Source organism: Limulus polyphemus, unplaced genomic scaffold, assembly GCF_000517525.1.
Source record: "Limulus polyphemus unplaced genomic scaffold, Limulus_polyphemus-2.1.2 Scaffold0, whole genome shotgun sequence".
Classification (NCBI taxonomy): Eukaryota; Metazoa; Arthropoda; class Merostomata; order Xiphosura; family Limulidae; genus Limulus; species Limulus polyphemus.
In genome coordinates, this window is record NW_013665610.1 from 4,341,068 (window position 1) to 4,363,586 (window position 22,519).

Genomic DNA, 22,519 nt, shown 5'->3' on the forward strand with positions numbered 1-22,519 from the left:
AAAGAATTTTTTTATCACACTTCCACAGCAGATTACGTATTTGCAGCTAGGTTATCTGAACGTATTTTCAACTTGATATGTTTTTCACATACGTGAAAGCCCAATCATATTTATGTTAATTTGATCCATTACGTTCAGTAATACCTTATAAGTTGTTTGCGTCTTGAATATAGCATATCAAAATAGAGGAGGTCATTTCTAATTACCTTAATTACTTTAATAACCAGCTTCGTTAAAACAGCATGGCTTAAATAAAGCTCATCACATTTACTCTAAGGATGTAAAGTGTAACTTATTATGTTACTCTTGAAATACTTTTTCTCTTTTTCGAAGTAATTTTGATGAAATCACCGATGAGAAATCATGTTTGAAACTCTTCTCGGCATGGCAACAATCTTGGCAATGATTTTAACCACAAAACTAAGCCTGTGCTGTGCGTTAAACAGAAGTTGAAACAGTATCAGATCAGTAGTAGCATGATGGTGGATCATGGCTGAGAACTACATTTCGTGGCTTTGTGACAAAACAATTTTATTAAAGAGTCTTCTTGCGGCTGTCATACTAATAGTATTCACTGAGCATGCCAAATTCTAGCCATTATGAAGCAGCAATAAAGCATAGAATAAGTCAATTGAGAATAATTGTGAACTGCATAAAATCCTATACAATTTCGAAGTTTACTAAGGTATGGATTTATTATAATACATTTTGAAAATTGATTTAAGATAAAAAAAAGAAAGAAAAACAATCAGAGTTAATGAAAGTATTCTATATCGTAAGTGAAATAAATCTACATTGTTTGATTGTTACCTGATTCATCTTCTTGTTAATATCTTTAAACAGAAATTTCGTGATTTTCAACAATTTAAATTAATTAATTTGAAGCAAGATGTCCCCTTTTTGAAAGATATTGTCATGGATGATTTTTTTTTGCTATATAAATGTCTGTAAACGATAAACAAATAAGCCTAAATATATATAAAAAAAGTAATTGAATGGAGGGCGAGGTTAAATCTGGATTTGATTCAAGTTGTACATGTAGAAGGTGAAAAGTAAAAACAATAATCGTGAAACATTTTGAAAGGTCATGGATTGTTGTATGACTTGAAAACCACAACCAGTTGGGTAGAACTATAGTAACCTTTCTATAAACTTGAGAATAATCACTCCATGATACAGTGTTAACAATCAAAGCTATCACACGGAATTGCCGCCATACAGAAGTAATAAATATGAATGATGTAACATTAGGTCTACGTCTCACCACCTACATTTTAGAAATAATGTTCCAACGATGTTTCATTTTGATGGAGTATTTGTTCTTTGATGTTATTTAATCTAATATGTTATGTTGTCATCTCAGTATACATGCAGTGCATTGTGTTATTCATAGCCGAATCACTTTGATCATAGATGTAGAAACTGCTAGTTGATCTATAGGCTATTACTACAAATAAAAGTATCACGATTGCAGTATAAATGGTCTTTTGTTTTAGAGCAAAGCCGCATTGGGTTATTTGCTCTTTTCGCCGCGGGGGCCCGGCATGGCCAGGTGGTTAGGGCGCTCGACTCGCAATCTGAGGTTCGCGGGTTCGAATCCCCGTCCCACCAAACATGCTCGCCCTTTCAGCCGTGGGGGCGTTATAATGTTACACTAAATCCCACTAAATTATATTTCAACAAAATTAATATGTTCATAAAGAACATATTTTGTAGTAATGGCATTGGCTGATTGTAAACAGCCTTACCGCTCACTAAGTAAAGTTTAACTATTTATTTTTGTTAAAAAGTAGAAATATCAATGCTTTTAATTTTCATTCATTATATACCATTTGATCTTTGCTTGTAAAAAATAAAAATGTTTACTAAAAAGTTAGTTTCTAATTGTGATGTCCCCAGGTGGGACAGCGATACGTTTACACACTCACAACGCTAAAATCCAGAGTTCAATTCCCCGCGGTGAATTTTATTTATTTTGAATTTCACGCAAAGCTACACGAGGGCTATCTATGCTAGCCGTCCCTAATTTAGCAGTGTAAGACCAGAGGGAAGGCAGCTAGTCATCACCACCCACCGCCAACTCTTGGGCTACTCTTTTACCAACAAAATTACATATATCTTAACACGTTTTGAATTTATGTTAAATATGTACGTAATTACGAGTGCAAGTTATGTTTCTTAGTTATATATTTCTAAGTGAAACATAATATTAAAGGTTATTTTAATTTATGCCCTCATTATGTATGCTAAACCTTTTTAAAATTTTAAGTCCACAATTTGTGAATACCCTTCACATATTCGTTTTACTAATTTTATGACGCAGTGCGCAATGGATCGTGTTGAAAACAAATATTGAAAATTTTATTTAATTACAACTACTAAAGTTGTTTTAACAATATTTTTACACGTTTGAAAGTTTAGGCCTATCTTTATTCCATATATTAACTGTATATCTCGTATGTGTAAGATCCCTCTTAATAACGTGTTTCAATACGTTCTTCGTGTAAGCTCATTATCAGGAATAACATCTAATACTGAATTGGCAAACAGCTATTTATAAGAATAAGAAAAAGTTTTATAGATGGTGGAACATACTACATGTTTCGACAGAACATTGGTCTGTATTCCTCAGTTATGATCAGTACCAAATCAACATTTTTGGCAGGAATTTAGATTTTAAAATTATTCAGGCTTCAAGGTGAACTTTAGGGTCTGAAAGGTAACCTGGGATGTTCAGAAACTTTGGTTTCTCTTCACCCGCACGATACATTTTTTATTTTATTCTAAACTTGACAGGTGTTTGGTTTGGATGAAAAATATTGTATCTCTGGGAAAGTTGCGAACTCTTTCCAGCCGGGGTGCTCAGGAACATTCGTTCCCCTTCGCCCCGCGCGTGGAATGTGTTGTTAATCCAAATAAGCTATTGGTTGGAAATGGATGTTACTTAAAGGTTAATGGAAAACCGTGGAAATAGTAGTGGAAAGCCGTGAGAGAGGACCGGAAAGGCTTGTACATTTTGGTTGAAGTTTTCTGATGTCCTCTTCAGAAATGTGATGTATCCTTCCGTCGAGGAGTCCAAAGTAGCGACCAAAGCAACCAACTCATTAAGTGAAATATTACTTCTACTTGATTGATTAATAATATTAGAAGTTGAGTTGTTTAACATTACATTATTTAAGGATCGAGACGATATATATCTATGCATATAAATACAAAAACGCAAATGACAAGTGCCAAACGGCCGTTCTCAGGGGGACGGGAACCAAATAGGTCTAATGATCATTCTATCTTTGATAGTATCATGCAATTTCTCTCGTGGGGCGTCTATCCCGTGAAAGTGGGTTTTCTCCTGGCACTCTGGTTTCCCCCCTCAACAAAAACACCTGGGTTATACTCTGGGCTTAAAGGTTTTGGTATAACATAAGCTGTATTTGGCAAAGTCTGTTCACCGTTCATACATTTGACCAGACTTGACCTCTACCTATATCCTGTCACCCGCTGACACCATTTCCTTCACATATATAAACCTTGTATTGCTTAGCACTGATCAAGTGCAAGGTGAGAGAAGATCTGATATCTTCGAGTACCCCGGATGTTTAATAGTTTGCCTATTTGACCATAAAATGTCGAACATCAAACTATTTTCATCTAAATTCCTGTCATAATTTGGATTTGGATACTGATCGTATCTGAAAAAGAAGACTGACCAATCTTCTGTTGAAACATGTAGTATGTTCCACCATTAATAAAACTTTCCTTTATGCTTACAAATCGTTGTTTTCCTACCTATTATTATATTAGCATAACGTGCTTCCTTACTCATATAGTAATAACGTGTCTTTACGCACATACATGTATAGATGATTTTGTGCATACTTATGGAAGGGTATTTTGATTTTAATTTCTATTTGTTCGCAATCAATAATTTCGTCCTAAGAAGGGACTATAGATAATCTGACGATATATATTTGTCGACGTTTTTTGGCACTAATGTGCTATTAGGAACCCTATAAAACAAAAGTAATTAATAAATCCACAAGCAAGAATGTGTTTAAGAATCCGATGGAGGGTTTAGGAAAAGACTACACATTATACATAACCTGGACTCTAATTTATCTGCATCGTAAGGATACTTAAAAGTAGGAAACAATATATTTCATCTTAAAGTTTAAAAAATTCCACAATTATGTGGAAATTAAAGACTGTATAGGAACATTTAGTAAAAAAAAAAAAAGAGAGTCGCCTGTGATAACGTATAGGACTAAATCAATACGTATGACAGTGGGCTGGGTTTCAAGTTCGATCTTCCATCTTTCATATATGTATATGTCTGTTTGTGCATCACATATCATATAATTATTGCAACACATTTCATGCATAACAACAACAACAATAATATAGATATATGCATTGTACTAAGGGTATTGTGGAAGTTTAGGTGTATTTAAAAGTTGTTTTCCTTCAACTTTCATTACTCGTTAGAACAACAATATTGTAAGTAAAATGCAGCAAAAGCGTTATATCTCATCCCAAAATCTAGTAAAATCAAACTGTTTTTTTTATTACACCAATGCAAACTAGTAGGATTAAATTACTTAAAGACATAGTGGGTATCGTTAACATATACGTTTTTGCATTTTATTTTAAAAGTGATAGATTTCAATAAACTAAATTCTACATTGCAAGAAACATGCCGGCCGTTCTAAAATCCACACGATTTGAATCCCTAAAACAATTTCGAATTTTACGAGAAGCAATCCCATTTCATTGAGATTGTTCACGTTTACTATTGGGTCAAAAGAGTATGAAAGTAATTAAGACAAGTCAAGTTTTATTAAAGGAAGACTTTGCTCTGGTTTTACTCATTTTCCGTAAATATAATGAATTATAAGTCATATCTATTGAAAGTAATTTTGGCTGAAATAAAAAAGTGGCTAAAACGTATAAGCGAATGACAAGGTAAATATAAAAACATGTTTTGTATTTATAAGCAGTGTCCATACATATGAGAATTTAAAACAGTGTTAATACAGTAGATGTAATTAACAACTATAAACACTTATAAGTAATAGCGGTGTATACTACACAATGTTACAAAATACATGAATAATATTTAAGACATAATCAAATAAAAATGTATGTGACTAAAGTGTTTAAACGTTTCTAATGATACTAATAAGTTCCTTATAGCATCAAACAAGTTTCTAAATACATATGTAAAAATGAAAATGCATTACGTAAATTGGTGCTTATGGATTCTTATAAAATGTCCCCATTTTGTTAATTATCCATTTTTCAATATATTAGGCGGAATATTTTGAATAACAGAATAATGCTGGCATTTTGCAGACTTCTTTAAGCCGACAGAGGACGCACTCACCCTATAAAATTCCTCATGGTGTTTACGAAGATGACCCAGGTATTATGTCTGAAGCCGAAACCTCAGCTACCGGGTTTCGCCGACCTTCAAAAGGTCGTTCCACGTTGCCAATGGTTAGACCTCCTGCTAAAGTTCAAGAACGAGCTCTTACTCTTGGTAAGTAGTATTACTGGTTTTATTTTACTTCTAGCCACAGTTCCAGCTTGAAAACAACTAACCATCAAGAAATAGAATCAAATCCCACTCGGTCACAATTTTAATTTTCTTAAAAATTCAAAATTTATGTTCATAGGACGGTGCCAATCTTAACGTTTTTGTAATATAAGTACAGTACTTAAAATTAGCACTTACAACAAAACCATGTCAAAAAACGGATTGTGAGCTATACTAGTCAATTGCCATGGCTCCAGAATCTTACCAAAGTTTCGTCATTAATAAACAAAAAATAAAAACTGACAGGTGCTACTCTTAAGACGTACGCCTTGTAAGCATCATCCGAGGTTCGAATCCTGCTTTTTCTCCCTTTTCAGTTCTTCAAAAAACAAAAACTGAGACATGTTATTTTCAAGTCACGGGAGATTAGTGAGTTAAAGCATCTGTATTGTAAGTATCGTCGCGGGTTCGAATCCTACTCTTTCTCACCTTTCAGTTCTTCAGAAAATACCTAAAGAGCAAAAATCTGCCTGAGGTATTATTATTCTACATCTAAGTGTGTTAAGAGAGAAACGTCTTTCTGCGAACTTACTTTTTCAGTTCATGTAATTCCCAAAGGTGTTTCTTGGTAGTCGTTAAATGTAATAAATAAAAAATATAAAAAAACTTTTGTTTTCTCTTCAGAAATCTTATTCAACAGAATAGAATTTAGCGAGGTTCCATAAGTACATTTTATCGAACTTTTCACTTTAAAACAAAGAGATTCTCGTGCATATCGTGTTAGATGAAGTCGGTGAGATTTGTTTTTATATTTTCGTTATAAGCCCTCAAGCTTATCGGTAAGTAAAACAAGACATGCATAATGTATGCAGTAAAGTAAATGAACATGTCAGTAAGTGCTGCTGATATCACAAGATTATGTTTCACAAAATAGATCTTTTCTGCAATGACATACAGTAGTAACCAATATTAGTTCTCAGCTAATGGTGCACAATGTCATTTTAATGACATAGCATATCTCTTCCATCGTAATGTTTTCATCAAATTTTCGGCCACTTTCGCTGTCTGTTTATTAAAGAACAACCTCTATTGTAACTTATCCTTGTTTCTAATTCTTACATGTTCAGTGTCTAGTAATAGTCTAGATCTTAAGGGGGACGAAAATACATCGTTAAGAGTAACTGGACAATTCAGAACGATTTGCGTATAGTTGAACAGCCGAATATCACAAAATAATAATTTGTAATTTTTTTACAGACTTCTTATAGTTCAAAATAACGAGGAGGAGGTGAAGCAGACTTGTAACGTATATTTTTCTGATTGGGTTCATGAGCTGTAAGAATTATTTTTGATGAGTTAGCCAGTTACCATAATGAACCTGTCATCCACACACGTTGTAATTCTCTTCGTCTTTTTTTTTCTCTCTCTTAGTCCGTATGTGTGAGAAATTCACCATTAGTTTCGTTATTCGGATTCATTTCAGACTCCACACGTCACTGATATTTCTGCAATTTGCTGTCATGTCAGCAAAAGCAGGACCGCTCACTAGCACAAAATAATTAACTGTTGTAATAATTTTTCTGCTGTCATATTAGTGAAATATAGCAAATACAGTAACTATGCGTTTGAGAACCGAATCTAATGAGCTAAGCCTCATTTCACATGAATATGTTGTACTAAGTAGATAGATTTAAAAGCTAATTTTAGCTTTGCATTGAGTTGGTGCGACATATTTCAAATTCTTTTTTTTTGTTTCGGATATGTTCACGAAGCTGCACAACGGCTATCTGCTATAGTTGTCCCTAAATTGGTGCTACTCTTGCCAGACCAAAATTGGGATTTATTTGTTTGTTTAATTTCGCTCAAAGCTACATTAGAGCTATCTGCAAAGGAAAAGGCAGTTAGTCAACACCACCTACCGTTAACTCTTGGGCTACTCTTTATTAATGAATAGTGGGTTTTACCGTAAATTATAACGGTGACGGGTTGCGATAGTACGACCAGCATATTGCGAGTCAAGTGTTCCAACCACTAAGTGATTAGGATTTGACCGTCACTTTTATAAAGCATTCCACATTGCGGAGTGCGTTTCTTGGCAATGGGTCATAAACCGTGGACCCTTGGGTTCACACTCCAGCATGCAACCACTAGGTCACACCCAGCTACATAATTAATTTGGTGGACAATTTACAAAAAGGCAACTTTGTTCTACTTTATGATAGAACGAAGAATATCAAGTCTTTATTTTTTTATATGGGAATAATTTTCTTTTTTGTTATTGAATGTTATTACATCAATGAAGTACCTACTTAATACTCCAAAACTGCGCAATACCGAAGTAAAACATCATACTTTTCATATAAACAAAAGCAGATTAAGCAGACCTGTCAACATTAAAACTAACATTTTGTGTGTTTTCAGCCAACATGGTCTACATCGTCTCTTCAGATTTAAGAATATTAGTCTTACTTTCATGTTTTGAGAAGTAATATATGTGTGTACACTCTTGCCTCGTTTGCAAACAGATATATGTAAGCCTAACTTAAGGAACACTTCGTTATAAAATTGGCTTACACTTTTAGTGTTGCCAGATTTACATTAAATAACTGTGATGAATCTGTGCTTTACAAAAATTGTAAAGCAATTGAACTGGAAGGTTTGTTTGTTTATTTTGAATTTCGCGCAAAGCTACACGAGAGCTATCTGCACTAGCTGTCCCTAATTTAGCAGTGTAAGACTAGAGGGAAGGCAGCTAGTCATCACCATCTACCGCCAACTCTTGAGATACTCTTTTACCAACGAATAGTGAGATTGGCCGTCACATTATAACGCCCCCACGGCTGAAAGGGCGAGCATATTTGGTGGGACAGGGATTCGAACCCGCGACCCGCATATTGCGAGTCGAGCTCCCTAGCCACATGGCCATACAGGGGCTGAATTGGAAGGAGAGGCTGGAATGCTCAATATCAAACACAGTATTTTGATAATTCAATAGGAAACAAGTATATCAAATCTAAACCTATTTTGAATAAACAAAAGGGCGAGGGATTTATATCAAAATCCAAAGCGTGTTTGTGTCAGGTGGGATTAAAAAAAAAGGGAAGTACTCTCAGAAAAGAAAAGTGTGAACTGTAGAAGAAAGTATCCATATTTAATTTGTATCTGATTTTAAGAACGTTTATAAAACAACTTACTATCGGATATTTGGTTATACAATGCAAGCAAAAAAAGAAAAAGAATCGAGAAAGACTGTAAACGATAAATATATTTAAACGAAAAACACATTTTAATAGTTTATGCTAAGATTTAGGATTGCGTTGTGTTAAATAGAAGAAAATTTATTTAAAATGATTAAATTGGTAAAGGAACTTATTGAATGAAACTTACAAAACTGCAGAAGTGTTTTTGGCATGTGATATAGGTGTAGGAATATACCAGTGATGAATATTTATGTGTGTAAAATCTCCAGTATCAATGACGTGAATAAAACATTAAGGAAGTGGTGTGCCAAGATTGCGAATATGTTTGGGTCATATTGAAAATGTATAAGCATGAATTAACTCGTAACAGCTAATGTGTGTGTATATACGAGTTTATTACTTTCAGACAAGCTGTGGATGTTTCAAAACTTTTTACGTACTTAAAAATTCGCCCCACCCCATTGCCTCAGCAGTAAGTCTGGAGGATTATAACGCTATGAATCTGGTTTCGATACCCGTGGTGGGTACAGCACAGATAACCCATTGTGTAGCTTTGTGCTTAACAACAAATAAACGAACTTAAAGACTCGAATGGGTTATATGTTATCTGATATCATTAGTTTCCTTTGAAATATGTTTATTTCTTTTATTTTTTGAAATGAAGAGTGTTTATGATACTCTGATAACTCGTAGTATCACGTAGGAAAGTTTCAGTCAACGTTGGTTAAGTCTTTGTGATATTTAAACTCTGCGCATTTGATATACATGAAAAACCTAGGAACTGGGCTGACAGCAATTCTTTAATTGTGTTTGAAAGGTAAATTACACACTACAACTTGTATAAAGCTTCGATATCTGATGGGTATTATATTTCATACTCCAAGCAAAAAGCTAGAAACTGGGCTGACAGCAATTCTTTAATTGTGTTTGAAGGGTAAATTACACACTACAACTTGTATAAAGCTTCGATATCTGATGGGTATTATATTTCATACTCCAAGCAAAAAGGGATTCGTTAGATAGAGGTTATGTGTGGCTTAGAGGTTAACGTGCCGGATGGGAATTGAAAAGTCCATAGGTTGAATTCCATTGCCGTAAAATCACGCTCCGCATTTTGGAACCGTCGATGTTTTATAATAGAGATAGTAGTATCTCACTTGTAGATTACAGTAGGCCAAGAGTTAGCGGGCGTTGATGTTGATTATTTGCCTTCTCTCTAGTCTATCGCTTCAAAATTAAACACGGCTTACGCAGCTAGTCCTCAAGTAGCTTTGCGCAGAATTCGACAAATAAACAATCGTTAACGTAAAAATTATCTCTTTTTTTCATACAGTAAAAAATAGTTTAAATAATCGAATATAAGTTATGATGTCTGCTGATGAAACAGCGGTAAGTTTACGGACTTACAACGCTAAAATCCGGGGTTCGGTTCCTCACGGTGGACACGGCAGATAATCCAATGTAGCTTTACTGTAGAACAAAGACAGATAGTCCAATGTGGCTTTACTCTATAACAAACACAGATAGTCCAATGTGGCTTTACTCTAGAACAAACACTGATATTCCAATGTGGCTTTACTCTAGAACAAACACAGATAGTCCAATGTGGCTTTACTCTAGAACAAACACAGATAGTCCAATGTGGCTTTACTCTAGAACAAACACAGATATTCCAATGTGGCTTTACTCTAGAACAAACAAAATAAATTATGATATGAACAAAATTACATATTCCACAAGAATCGAAATTAATTATTAAACTCTTAGGGTTTTTACAATTGAATAAGAACCTCAACCCTTGGTTAATCACTATCATCAACACTGCAAAGTTTAAAAAAAATTCATAGATCTACTGACAAGTAGCACTAATTATGATGTATGAAGCCTTATGCTGAAGTTACATACCACAGTGATTAATGTATTGTATGTGGCTGAATAAATAGAATTTTGACCTAGGCTTTGGGTGTTGCATGTCGAAGCGACCTGATGAGCTCTGGTATTTGGCGAAAAGCCTCTTCGGCAATGACATGCGGACGATGTTCTATCGTGCTTTTGATACTTGAACCCCTTAATATTTGTTTGTTTGTTTGAAGTTAAGCACAAAGCTACACAATGGGCTATCTGTGTTCTGCCTACCACCTGTATAGAAACCCGAACCCCCTTAATAGGATCAGTACAAAAAGACTGTTAAAACTTACCATTACTGTGATGTGATGTCACACAGACTATCGATCAATAATTATGACCCAGTAAATTATTTAATTGTACAATAGTAGTTAAATAATATAAGCAACTCTTGAATTTTCGCCACCCAGTGGCACAGTGGTTTGTTTGCAGACTTACAACGCTAGAAAACTGGTTTCGATACCCGTTGTTGGCAGAACACAGATGGCCCAGTGTGTAGCTTTGTGCTTAATTACAAAAAAAACTTGAATTTTCACATGGTTCTACTATATCGATTTACACAATTGATGAACCAACATGTCAGAACAAAACTCTTTCTCAGCAATTGTATTTACAGAATGTCAAAGAGTACTAGTAGGTATTAGCTTGAGGAATAATAATTTAATGCTATTTTTACTATAGTACAGATTGTCAATGTTTCTTCCAGGTTATCCTGAAACTCAAGCAGCACCGGAATATGGTAAGTTCTCAAAGGCAGAAATATCGTGTCTTAAGTTAAAATATTTAATTAATATTTCCTGATTCACATTAAGAAAACATCGTGGTGTTCTGTTTCCTTCTATGTGGAATAAGAGTTGTATTTTTATTATACTTGTGAACTTATTTTCCTTTGTGCCTACTTTATTAGGGATTAACCATTTCTTTAATACTAACAAGGATATCTTTTATCACGTGTTTGCATAATTATCCTATAATTATCAGCTTTTATGAGTGAGAAATATAGTTTTCTCCAATATTTATGCCAAAGGTTTGAAGATATCATATCCAAGTGTACTGTTTTTATAATAATATAAAATACTGCTGTATTACATACTGGCCAGATTAATTTATTATGGGATCTCTCCGCCTCCAGACACAAACTCCTAAGAGAAGTTAAAAAAGCATTTATTGCTCAACTGTTGATATTGCACATAAAAGTGTTTGTGTTGATTAACTAAACAGAATTAAACACAGAAAAACCGCGCTCTTATTTATCCTTAAAAAACTGTTGTGATTGTGTTACGCATTTCGGTCACTTTAGACAAAAAAAACTGAATCGAACTTGAATCAAAGTAAACAACATTTCTCATAAGCTTTATATGATGCCAATACAATGTGGAGTTTATCTAAATTACAATTCCTTACCCCCTGCGGGTGTGAAGCACACAGTCGATCCTGTTTCAGAAAGCCTAAGAGATAAACGAATTAGCTATGATCCTTCAAACTGTACTGGAAGCGTAAGCACTGTTACTGAAATCCAATTTAGTCAGTAGTATCCCGTTTCACAGCAAAAAGTAAAAAGCTAAGTGGAAGCACTATTACTGGAACCCAATTGAATAACTCGTATATAGAGTGTGGATTATACAACAAATATAACTGCAAGTAGAGTTCGAAATTGTGTTTAAAAAGTAATGTAACCAGAAGGTTTGTATTTTTATATTGAACATTTAGCTTTGAATACTATCTTTTGACGACGTTTTGGGACACTGACCTGTTCTATTTTCAAGTCCAAGTAAGTATCTCGTAACGTCATCAAAACATTAATATTCAAGGCCAGATGTTCCATTGTAAAAACATTCCTGATTAAGCCCTCTTGTCAACAGTATCTATAAAAAAGTAATATTGACATTAGACTTTGTAAAGCAGCCGATTCTAAACTTAAAAATCTGTTTTAATAAAACTTAAACTTGAATTACCTAAGTGCCCTGGCTTAACAACAAATCATGTCCGTCAGTCCCTTAGGGCCGAATGACAGTGTACAATGTCGTCTACTAGTTAACTATCAAAATTTGTCAGAATACCTACATTGGCGAGGCTTAGAAACCTATTAGTGAATGTGTAAATCAACATTGCCGAAACTGCAAGACAAAGCATAAGCAGTGATGCTCTATTAATTTGCCAGGATTTTATGTAAATCTAATCCTATTGACGTGATGAATTCAACTTCGATGACAAGGAACCCACTTTGAGACTAATAATGGTTGGAGACGGCTTGAATGGGTAATGAAGAAAAACTTTAATATAAGTTTAACATAACAACAAATGTACAACGTTTCGACAAGGTTTTGTCATTATCAAGAAGTAACTCAGTCCGTAAACGAGGCCAACAGGGTATAGGCTCACCAAGATGATGTTTCTAGTCAATATCATCCATTCAACAGTCGCAAACTTCAATCAGCTGGAGAATTATATGGGTATTCTACTATTCTATACCGGTCAAGTTCCCTATCGATTTCTGTGTGATCAGTCTGTTGAAATGTGCATTGAGAAACCGTAGTCATTGTAAACTAGACGGATTATGTAAACCAAGCAAAGAGGAGAGATGTGCTTTGAACATGATAGCATTACAACGTGGCCTTTTGCAATGGAAAATAAGCTGCAGGGCTATTGCACAGTCGTCAGATAGAGCACGACTGGGCGTGGTTAAGTTCCAAACTCGTCTTAATATCACTTACTCAACTTCTGTATATATATATATATATATATATATATATATATGTATGTATGTACATATACACATGTCTATATTCGTGTGTTTTTGCGAGTTGTTTTCTTTGTGTATTACATTTTTCATAATTTTCTTTCCAGCTCTCAACTTGAGCATTTGAAATATTAAATTCAACTCAGTTCTATGCTAATGTAATTTGTTCTCTCGTCACCAACATTACAAATTATTGACAAGAAAGGGAACAATTTAACATTAATTCTGTCATTCGTTAGGGAGTTAACCAGGTTTAATACAATTTTGTTTCTCATAGCAAACGTAGGTTTTCCGGTTCTTTGTTTGTTTGTTTTTTTCGCCGAAATTCATAATGTTGATGATGAGTGAAAAAAATTACATTATCTTAATCAACTTGCCTACTGAATAATTCAAAAAACTAAATTAATATCATTAAAGCTAGATATTTGACAAATACTTTTAAAAGTAAAGAATTCAAATAAACAAATATACAAGTTAATACATATTATAATATCTAAATGAATACTTTATAAGTCTTTCTTAGCCTAAAAGTCTACATGAAATCTTAGTTTACTTTAGCGTTATTACCAAGGGCACCCAATTGAGGAAACAGTACATTTGAATCTTTATACGTATGAACGTAAGAACAGTATATTTAATTATCTATACTCCTCACTGGTTTAATTTTTACATTTGTTTTTCATCTAAGTAGGTAAGTTGTTCTGATCGGAAGTTAATATTACTAACTTTCTGTAACATGGTATACACAGACTGATGAAGATAATCTGTCCGAAACGTTGCAAAAATATTTTCCTTTCCACGCCACTTACGAAACATTGCTTATTATTAAGTTCCATCCAGTTGTAACTGATGTAGGCATAATATCGAAAAGTAGCATAATTGAAAATAAAGAAAAAAATTGTGTTTTATATTTTTCATCAAGTAGTTATTGCTGTAAATCTCATCAGGAGAGCACTATCTAATGTAAACTATTCAAATAGAGTACTTATTGCTGTAAAGATCTTCAGGAGAGCACTATCTAGTGTAACCTATGCAGATAGAGTAGTTATTATTGTAAATATTTTTGGAGAGCACTATCTACTGTAAACTACGCAGATAATATCTATTACTGTAAACATCTTCAGGAGAGCACTTGCGTAAGCTATGCAGGTAAAGTAGTTATTAGCGTAAACATCATCAAGAAACCACTACCTAGTATAAACTATGCAGATAGTATATATATATTACTGTAAATATCTTCAGGAGAGCACTTGTGTAAACTATGCAGATAGAGCACTTATTACTTTAAACATTTCCAGGAGAGCACTATCTGGTATAAACTAAGCAGATAAAGTATTTATTACTGTAAACATTTTTAGGAGAGCCCCATCTAATATGAACTACGCAGATTATATTTGACAGCATGGTTTGCGCCCTGTTACCACAAAAAAACATTGGCGCTGCGCACTCTGGAGCCGAGGGTGCATTATAAGAGTGACAGCCAACTCTCACTACTCGATTAGAATAGCCCTACGAGCTAACGTTGGGTAATGTTGGCTAGCTGTGGTCTATCTCTTTATAATTATGGTCGGCTAGTGCAGATAGCCCTCTAGTAACTTAGCGCAAAATTCCACGATAAACAACAACAGTTTATGTATTTATTACACTCTGGGACTGTATCTTAGAGCAAGTACTGATTGAACAACATAAATCGTATTTTACAGTATCTGTTAATTAAACAAACATGACTATTTTTGACGGGATATCTAGATTGACTGCGAAAGCTGCATTTGAAAGTACGGATTCGTAAACAATGCGCATTGTATTCGGCAACGTATTGATTAATATTACACTTTGTTTTAACAGTCCATGTTAATCAGCTTCTGAGACTCTGATTGAATTTCTCGGATTATACTTGACATATAATGATTCAATAGGATGTGGCATTTCATTTGACAGTGTGTGTGTGTGTTGATTAACTTCACAGGTTATTTATAACATTGTATCGATTGCTTAAGATGATTCTACATGGTAATATGTTTGTTGAATAATTCCTGTGGATACGTTTGATGGTATATCTATTCATTAACCATGCAAATTCAATTGAACGGCATTCGTTTATTAAACAGATCATATGTTTATATTGCGTTGAGTAACTTCTAAAGTGATATTTGCAGTTTGTGTTTATGAACTAAAGGTAAAGTATTCGATGATATTTGTTGTTTAATACCTAATTTACTATTTTACAGTATGTATTAATTAACAGCAAATATTGTGTTTTACAGCACATTTTGATTAACTACTTATATCATGTCTGACAACGTGTTTTCAGGAATTATGTTTTTGACAGTATATGTTGATGATCTACTAAGATCGTGTTCACTAGATTGTGTTGATACAGTATTAACACTGTATTTGGCAGTCACTAGATCTATTTATAAACTACTAATGTTTCATCGACAGTATTTATTTAGTTAAACACAAACAATGTATTCGACAGCACTCGTTAATTAATTACGGAAGTTATTTTTAACAGTAAGCTGTGATTGGTTATTGGTATTATTATTATTATTTACGGTGAATATTAGAGAAATATATGCAGTTTTTTTTTTCAAATATATAAAAATTAAGAAAGCTTAAAAAATATGTTCTTTGACGGTTGATGCAAGTACAAACTGCCAGGCTTGTGCTTTGGATATTCAGAGGTTCATGGCTCGAGTCCCATTGTCGCAAAAAATATCGCTCTCCGTACTTTAGAGTAGTAGGTATACTATTCAGTCCTAGAAGAGTAGCTTAAGAGTTGCTGTTTAGTGGTGTTTACTAATTGTCTTCACTCTAGTCTTTCGGTTCGATATTGGGAACGGCTTGTATATCCGTGTCCTACATTTCTCAACTAAATATGTTCTTTGACGTTTCGTGCAAGTTTAAACTGACGGGCGGGACCTAGTATTTAGTGTGCCTCGAATACTCAGGAGTTTATGGTTCGCTTCCTGCTGTCGTAAAAAAATAAATGCGCTCCGCACTTTCAGGCAGTGGGTTTGCTATTGGAGTGGCAGTCAAACCTCATTATTCAGTCCTAGAAGAGTAACTTAAGAGTTGCCTTTTGGTGGTGTTAACTAGTTGTCTTCACTCTATCAGTTCGATATTGGAACAGCTATGCACAGATAGTCCTTGTGTATCCGTGCTCAACAAACGAACAGACAAGTTCTAAACACAAGCTGCCTTTTGATCCTAACTGTCTTTGGCTAAAGCTCTTATGAATTTCCATTGTGACAAAACAAAGGGTATTGCTACGACTTCAGTATTTTATCATGCTGAAAGTCTATATGCATTTGGTGTTTCGATAGTAAAGACGGGTATCATTTTATTGGTGTTTTCACCAGGGTACTGAAGCTTCTTCAAATCTCTTCTATATCAGAGACTAATCTGTAGCTTTTTTAATTGCGCATAAATACAATTAAATGACGTAAGTTCGAATATTCATTTGCTGTAGTAACACCTTTGTCAACCCACTTCTTTTTATTTCGATTAAAAAAACAGCTAAATAAATTTTGTTTATGTTGTTGTTGTTTTTTACAAAACCATATATTGCTATTATCTTTTCGCCAGTTTTTCTCCATTTACCACCTATGAAAAATCATTCACCGTATAGAAGAAATGCGGTGTTTGTGAACGCCTCATTGAAGGTGATTCACATTTATAACAAAGAACATGCTGTGTTTCTCGAGTAATGTTTATCTTGTTCATCACTTGGTAAAACTCTTTCTTCATTTGTTCTTATTTCTGAAAAACAGTGTATCTTCTTGAATCGCATAAATATATTTTTCACAAAGTGGATTAAAGCGATCCTCTAGTTTGTGTTATGGTTTATACTTAATAGTGTAAGCTAGAGTTAAGGTAGTTTATTTGACCAGTTTTATGTATTTTCATTTGATTTGTATATTAACAGTTTAAGAATTGTGAATATACCCGTTTTGATAACTAAAATGTTCTTTTCATCACAGGTTTGTACTTGCTGATTTTAACTCAGTCTTTTCTTTTGATCTTAATCTCCGTTTGTTGAAATAGTGTTTTTGTATATACATACCTGTTTTGGGGTATATTTTGTCCAGATATACAAAACATTAAATAATCCATTTGTTCACTAAAACGTGCAAGCTTAAAATTTGTATAGTCCGAAACTGTCGAAGTACTATTCCTTTTCGGGTAACAGGTATAAGTAAAACGTTACAATTGTTTGGTAACCGTTCTTATTCACAGGATTTGGTTCAGTGTGGGTTTGCACTAAGAGTATAGAGAGGTATTCTTTATCTGTGGTAATGATATAAGGATGAGTATCTTTAGGCTTTACAACTCTTTCTTTCACCATCAATAGTGCTTTATGTAATGGTCTTTGTCTGCACAATAATATTCACTACAGGATGCTTCTGCGCAATACTCTGGGCCAATTTCCTCCTAAATTTAGCAACTGTCTGCGGAGAGGACTTTGACGGCCCCTTTGTGCAACCGAAAAACACAAAATCCTTGGGTGATGTCTGCAAATGGTGTGTCATAAATTCCTGTCTGCACTTGGATCTTGCGGAGAAAAAGAAGTATTGTTTTGGACACGTGTCTGGATGATTTGTCTTGAAGGAACCATACCATATTGACATCCAATGCGTACATAGATGATATTCACTTGCAGTATAGTAAGGTCATCACGTTGAGTTCACCTTGGCATTTTACCCGTTTGTTTAATCAATCTTTAAAACTGTAACATGGAAAAACTTTTGTGCCATGCTCCGTATTATTTTTCAAATGTGTCACCAGCAAGATTATAATAAATTACTTTCATCTTTAAATAGTCGACTATGTGCTATGGAATAAGTTTGAAAACAATACTCTTGTTGAACTAAATCATTGTGATTGTCTTGTATATACCACCCTGTGGCACAGGAGAATGTCTGTGGACTTACAACGCTAGAAAGCGGGTTTCAATACCTATGGTGGGCAGAGCACAGATAGCCCTTTGTGTGGTTTTATGATTAACTACAAACAAACAAAGTCTTGTTTATAGTTCCTACTTTAGCTGCAATGAACCACTGGGTCCTTAGGCTGCTTTTGATTAGAAGCTGTTATTATTTTTTTATCAGTGTGTGGTCGTGGAGCACTCCGTTTTTGTTTGTTTGTTTGATGTAATCTTGCCATCCCTTGATACAAAACAACGAATGTTCCTTTTTTTTGAAGCTAAACATTTGTGTGCTACATGTTTTTATAATTGTGAAATAGGAGAAAGTCGTGTCGAATTGTATTAGTGGAACAGAAAAATGAATATTAATATTTTATTGTAAAGATCAAAAGATTTTCATTCAACATACTCTTCAAAATGTAAAACTAATGATAAAAAGTCATGCATTTCAATTTATTATCCTAATAAATCTGAGTTTGCAAATCATGACACTTCAACTGGATTACAACAAGAGAGACAAGGCTTTTAATCTTTGTAGTCACAGGATAAGAGAATGGCCAAGGTCAAAGTGATTCGATATGCAAATTGTTACCATATGAACAACCCTCTGTATATGTTAGCCTCTCACTCAATGCCAAAACACATCAAGCTGGCTAGGCTACAACACCTAAAATCTTAACGAATGCCATAAGTATATCATCAACGAAACAACAAGTTGAAGTGATATGTACATTGGTTTTATAAGAAACCTTACAGAGTTAGCGCTTAGCGTTATATATGATACAACTTATTGTCGTTATTGTTCCTTGTCATTCAGCACAAAGCTACACAGTGGGCTATCTGTGCTCTTCCCACAACGGGTATAGAAATCTGGTTTCTAGCGGTATAAGTCCGCAGACATACCGCTGTGCCACTGTGGGGGGGGGGGACACTTATTGTCTTTCCAATGACTGTTATAAATAGTGCCTCAATGACAACTGTGAGTTTTATAGCTTATAATGGATTAATACACGTTCCTATTCTCAGGATATATTGACATCAATATCTTATACTCAAAATACAGTAATTAAGGTTAAAAAATACGTTGGTTTTCTTTCTTAAGTTATGAATGTTCATGAAATCACGAATTGCAAGTTTTATTTACATACGTCAGTGAAATGTCCTGGTAGATTGTCTTCGTAGGTATATATAAAAAATCTTAGAGCTTGAAATTTTCCTATTAAAATCATCGACCAGTATCCTTTAATGATATTTATGACAAGAAGGAGTAGCATTGTACCATAAATATTCAAAAGTTCTAGCGATAATAAGCCTTGTATATTATAGATGGTTTTTAAAATAGTCGGAAGTTTACAATAAGAATTCCATTTACACCCCTTCATTGATAACCAGAGGTCACTTCATTTTCTCTGAAAATGTTTAACCATCAAATTACCGATTTATGTTTATACCATTCACTATCAGTTGAGTACACGTATTGAGTAATTTTATGTTTTTGCCTGTTAAAGCACTCTTTGTAAATAACTGTGTGAAATCATTCATTTACTGTATACAATACATAGGAGACTGCAACAGTAATTAGTAAAATTAAGTGCAATATTGATAGTATTTTTGTGTGTGTCTCATATGTTATTAAAACCCCTTTAACAATTTGGTACATAAATAGTTGAGAAAGATGTGTGTAAAAAGTTGATGGGGTCTACACGGACCCATTAGTAATTCCAGCGTTAAGTTCACGATATCAGACGAATAGAATTTACACAATCTTGCTCTAATTATTGGTATTTGTAAGACATAAAAACTAGGGACGTTTTCTGTGATCCTATTACAAATATCCATAGCAAAGCGCAGTGTATTTTCTCTATGAAAAACATTATGTAAGAGCATTATGATGCTATACCTGAGGTATTAGCACCTTATTACAGTAACGACTTATACTAGAATATGGCATTATCATATTTAGCCAAGAATTACACAATTATCCAACACTTAAAGAAATGGTACATTCTGTGAGAGTCCTGGCGCCTTGAAGAAAGCGGAAAATTGTGTATATAACATATTTTGCTGTCTGGTATAGCTACTTTTGTTTCATTCTAATGTATTTTAACTTTCAAGACATCACTTACAAGCACTGTCTTGGAATAGATGTTTTGGTTTATAAACAAAACTAACAAATGTATATTTTCAATGATGAATGTATTATCGTTATTTACTGACGTTAGTGATATTTTATAAGAAGGACTTTTCAAGTCTCTTATTTCCTTTGTAGTCACTCTCTACTTAATTACTTCGTGCTCAGTGTGATGGCTACGATAACGCACTGTTGCCTGACACTTGCAGTTTCCATTATAAGAAGTTTATGCAAAGAACGGTGAGGTCAGTCTTAGGCCACATATCTGTACAAACTTTCCACAGACCCACCAATGTACGTGGACCGAGTTTCAGCATACCAAAGGCACAAAATATCATTTGAGATGTATCAGGGGACTTGACAGATATGTTGTCGAGTGAAATTGCTATGATTCCTTTTCCAACTTCTTATCTTTCTTATGAGAACGTTATTGATTCTGAGATGTGACTAGAAGCTCATCATTTTTTATTTTTTTTTGCTTTGAGCTTTCACCAGTTTCAAATCCTCGTTTTTCATCTTGATTACCGTACCAAGATATATGTAAGATTTATCACAGTGGCGTTTTTTTTGGGTCAGAAGGCTCTCTTTCGTAATGATAGCCTTTACTTTGTGGATGGTGTCACAGGTTTGGATTAACATGTGATATGAGTGTTTTATTGTCCTAAACGCTTTGCTGGCGAATTTGTTTCTGCTTTCGTAAAGAACGCTGAAGACTCACTTCTTCGAAATATTGTGTTTGCTTGTAATTAAGCACAAAGCTACACAATGGGCTAACTGTGCTCTGCCCCGCACAGGTATCGAAACTCGGTTTCTAGCGTTGTAATTCCGAAGACATACCGCTGTGCCACTAGGGGACGAAATATTGTGTTCTTTAGCTCTACGTTGATGAACAATTTTATTATACGATTATCGTTATTCAAAAAGAGCCGTGTCATATTTTCTCCAGCCATAAGTTTATTATTATTCGGGGAATTGCCCTTTGGGGCCACTACTCGCATCTGCAGAGATACGCCACTGTATTAGCACATGCAAATTGTTTATTTAAAGTTCGATTAACCATCTGTATATTATTATAACAAAGTAAACATATTACTTAATTTACCCAAATATTTTACCTACCCCTTGAAATAAAATTTCTCAAACTAATTAAAGGGTTGTAAATCAGTCAGTAACAAAGAAATGGTTTCATCCATAGTCTGCTTGATTAGGCTTTCATATAGGATTAGGTGATTAGCATTTCAGAAAAATCGCTGAAGCTCATTACAACAAGAGTTTAGGAGCTTAATTGGAAGTGTCTATAATATTCCAAGCAAAAGCTTTATAACGATATGATAACTTAAATGGGATCCTGCGATTATACAGATCCTATTCATCATGTAATTATGTTCTAAGCTCGGTAATACATATTGTAAATAGCACAGTCTCAGCTCCAGAACATTTTCGCTGGTATATATATATATACAAATATTCGAAACATCAAAAGGTTCGAAATATCGTCTTTTTATTTATATTTTGTTTTCATTAGGCTGGTAGCGTTTTGTCAGCTGTATTACCACTGTTCTGAAGCCAACCTAATTATATACAATATATAATACATTAAATACATAAGTTTTAACAAAATCGAAGTATATATTTATGGAAAACATAGATTCCAGTAAAAATATTCTAAAAATTAATATGGATAATGATTATATATTATATAAAATCCATAAACAGAAAAAAAAACTCGTAAATAAAGCATAATTAAAGAAACATAAAAAATCCACAAATTATTTAAATAAGATTCAAATTACTTCCGAATTAAAATCATAAAAAATATTCAACGTTAAACTAATACACAATTAAAAACATTTTATTTAGGCCTATCTATGGACTTCAAAAAGTTGACGACTACATGTGTCGAGGATGACGTTGTAACGTCGAAACATGTAGTCGTCAACTTTTTGAAGTCCATAGATAGGCCTAAATAAAATGTTTTTAATTGTGTATTAGTTTAACGTTGAATATTTTTTATGATTTTAATTCGGAAGTAATTATAGTGTTTTGGCACTTGTGTATAAAGTTAATATCATAAATAATATTC

General features: G+C 33.9%; 1 protein-coding gene across 13 annotated transcripts in view; it reads left to right on the forward strand.

Annotated features, from left to right (window-relative positions):
• The window catches only part of LOC106474893 (coiled-coil domain-containing protein CG32809-like), a 386,694-nt gene that overhangs the window by 289,605 nt on the left and 74,570 nt on the right, over positions 1-22,519 (forward strand). For all 13 annotated transcript variants that reach the window (XM_022383530.1, XM_022383634.1, XM_022383845.1 and 10 more), the window contains 2 exons: positions 5,350-5,536; positions 11,345-11,377. In XM_022383530.1, the coding sequence (XP_022239238.1) occupies positions 5,350-5,536; positions 11,345-11,377 (220 nt within the window). The remainder of the gene's footprint in view (positions 1-5,349; positions 5,537-11,344; positions 11,378-22,519) is intronic.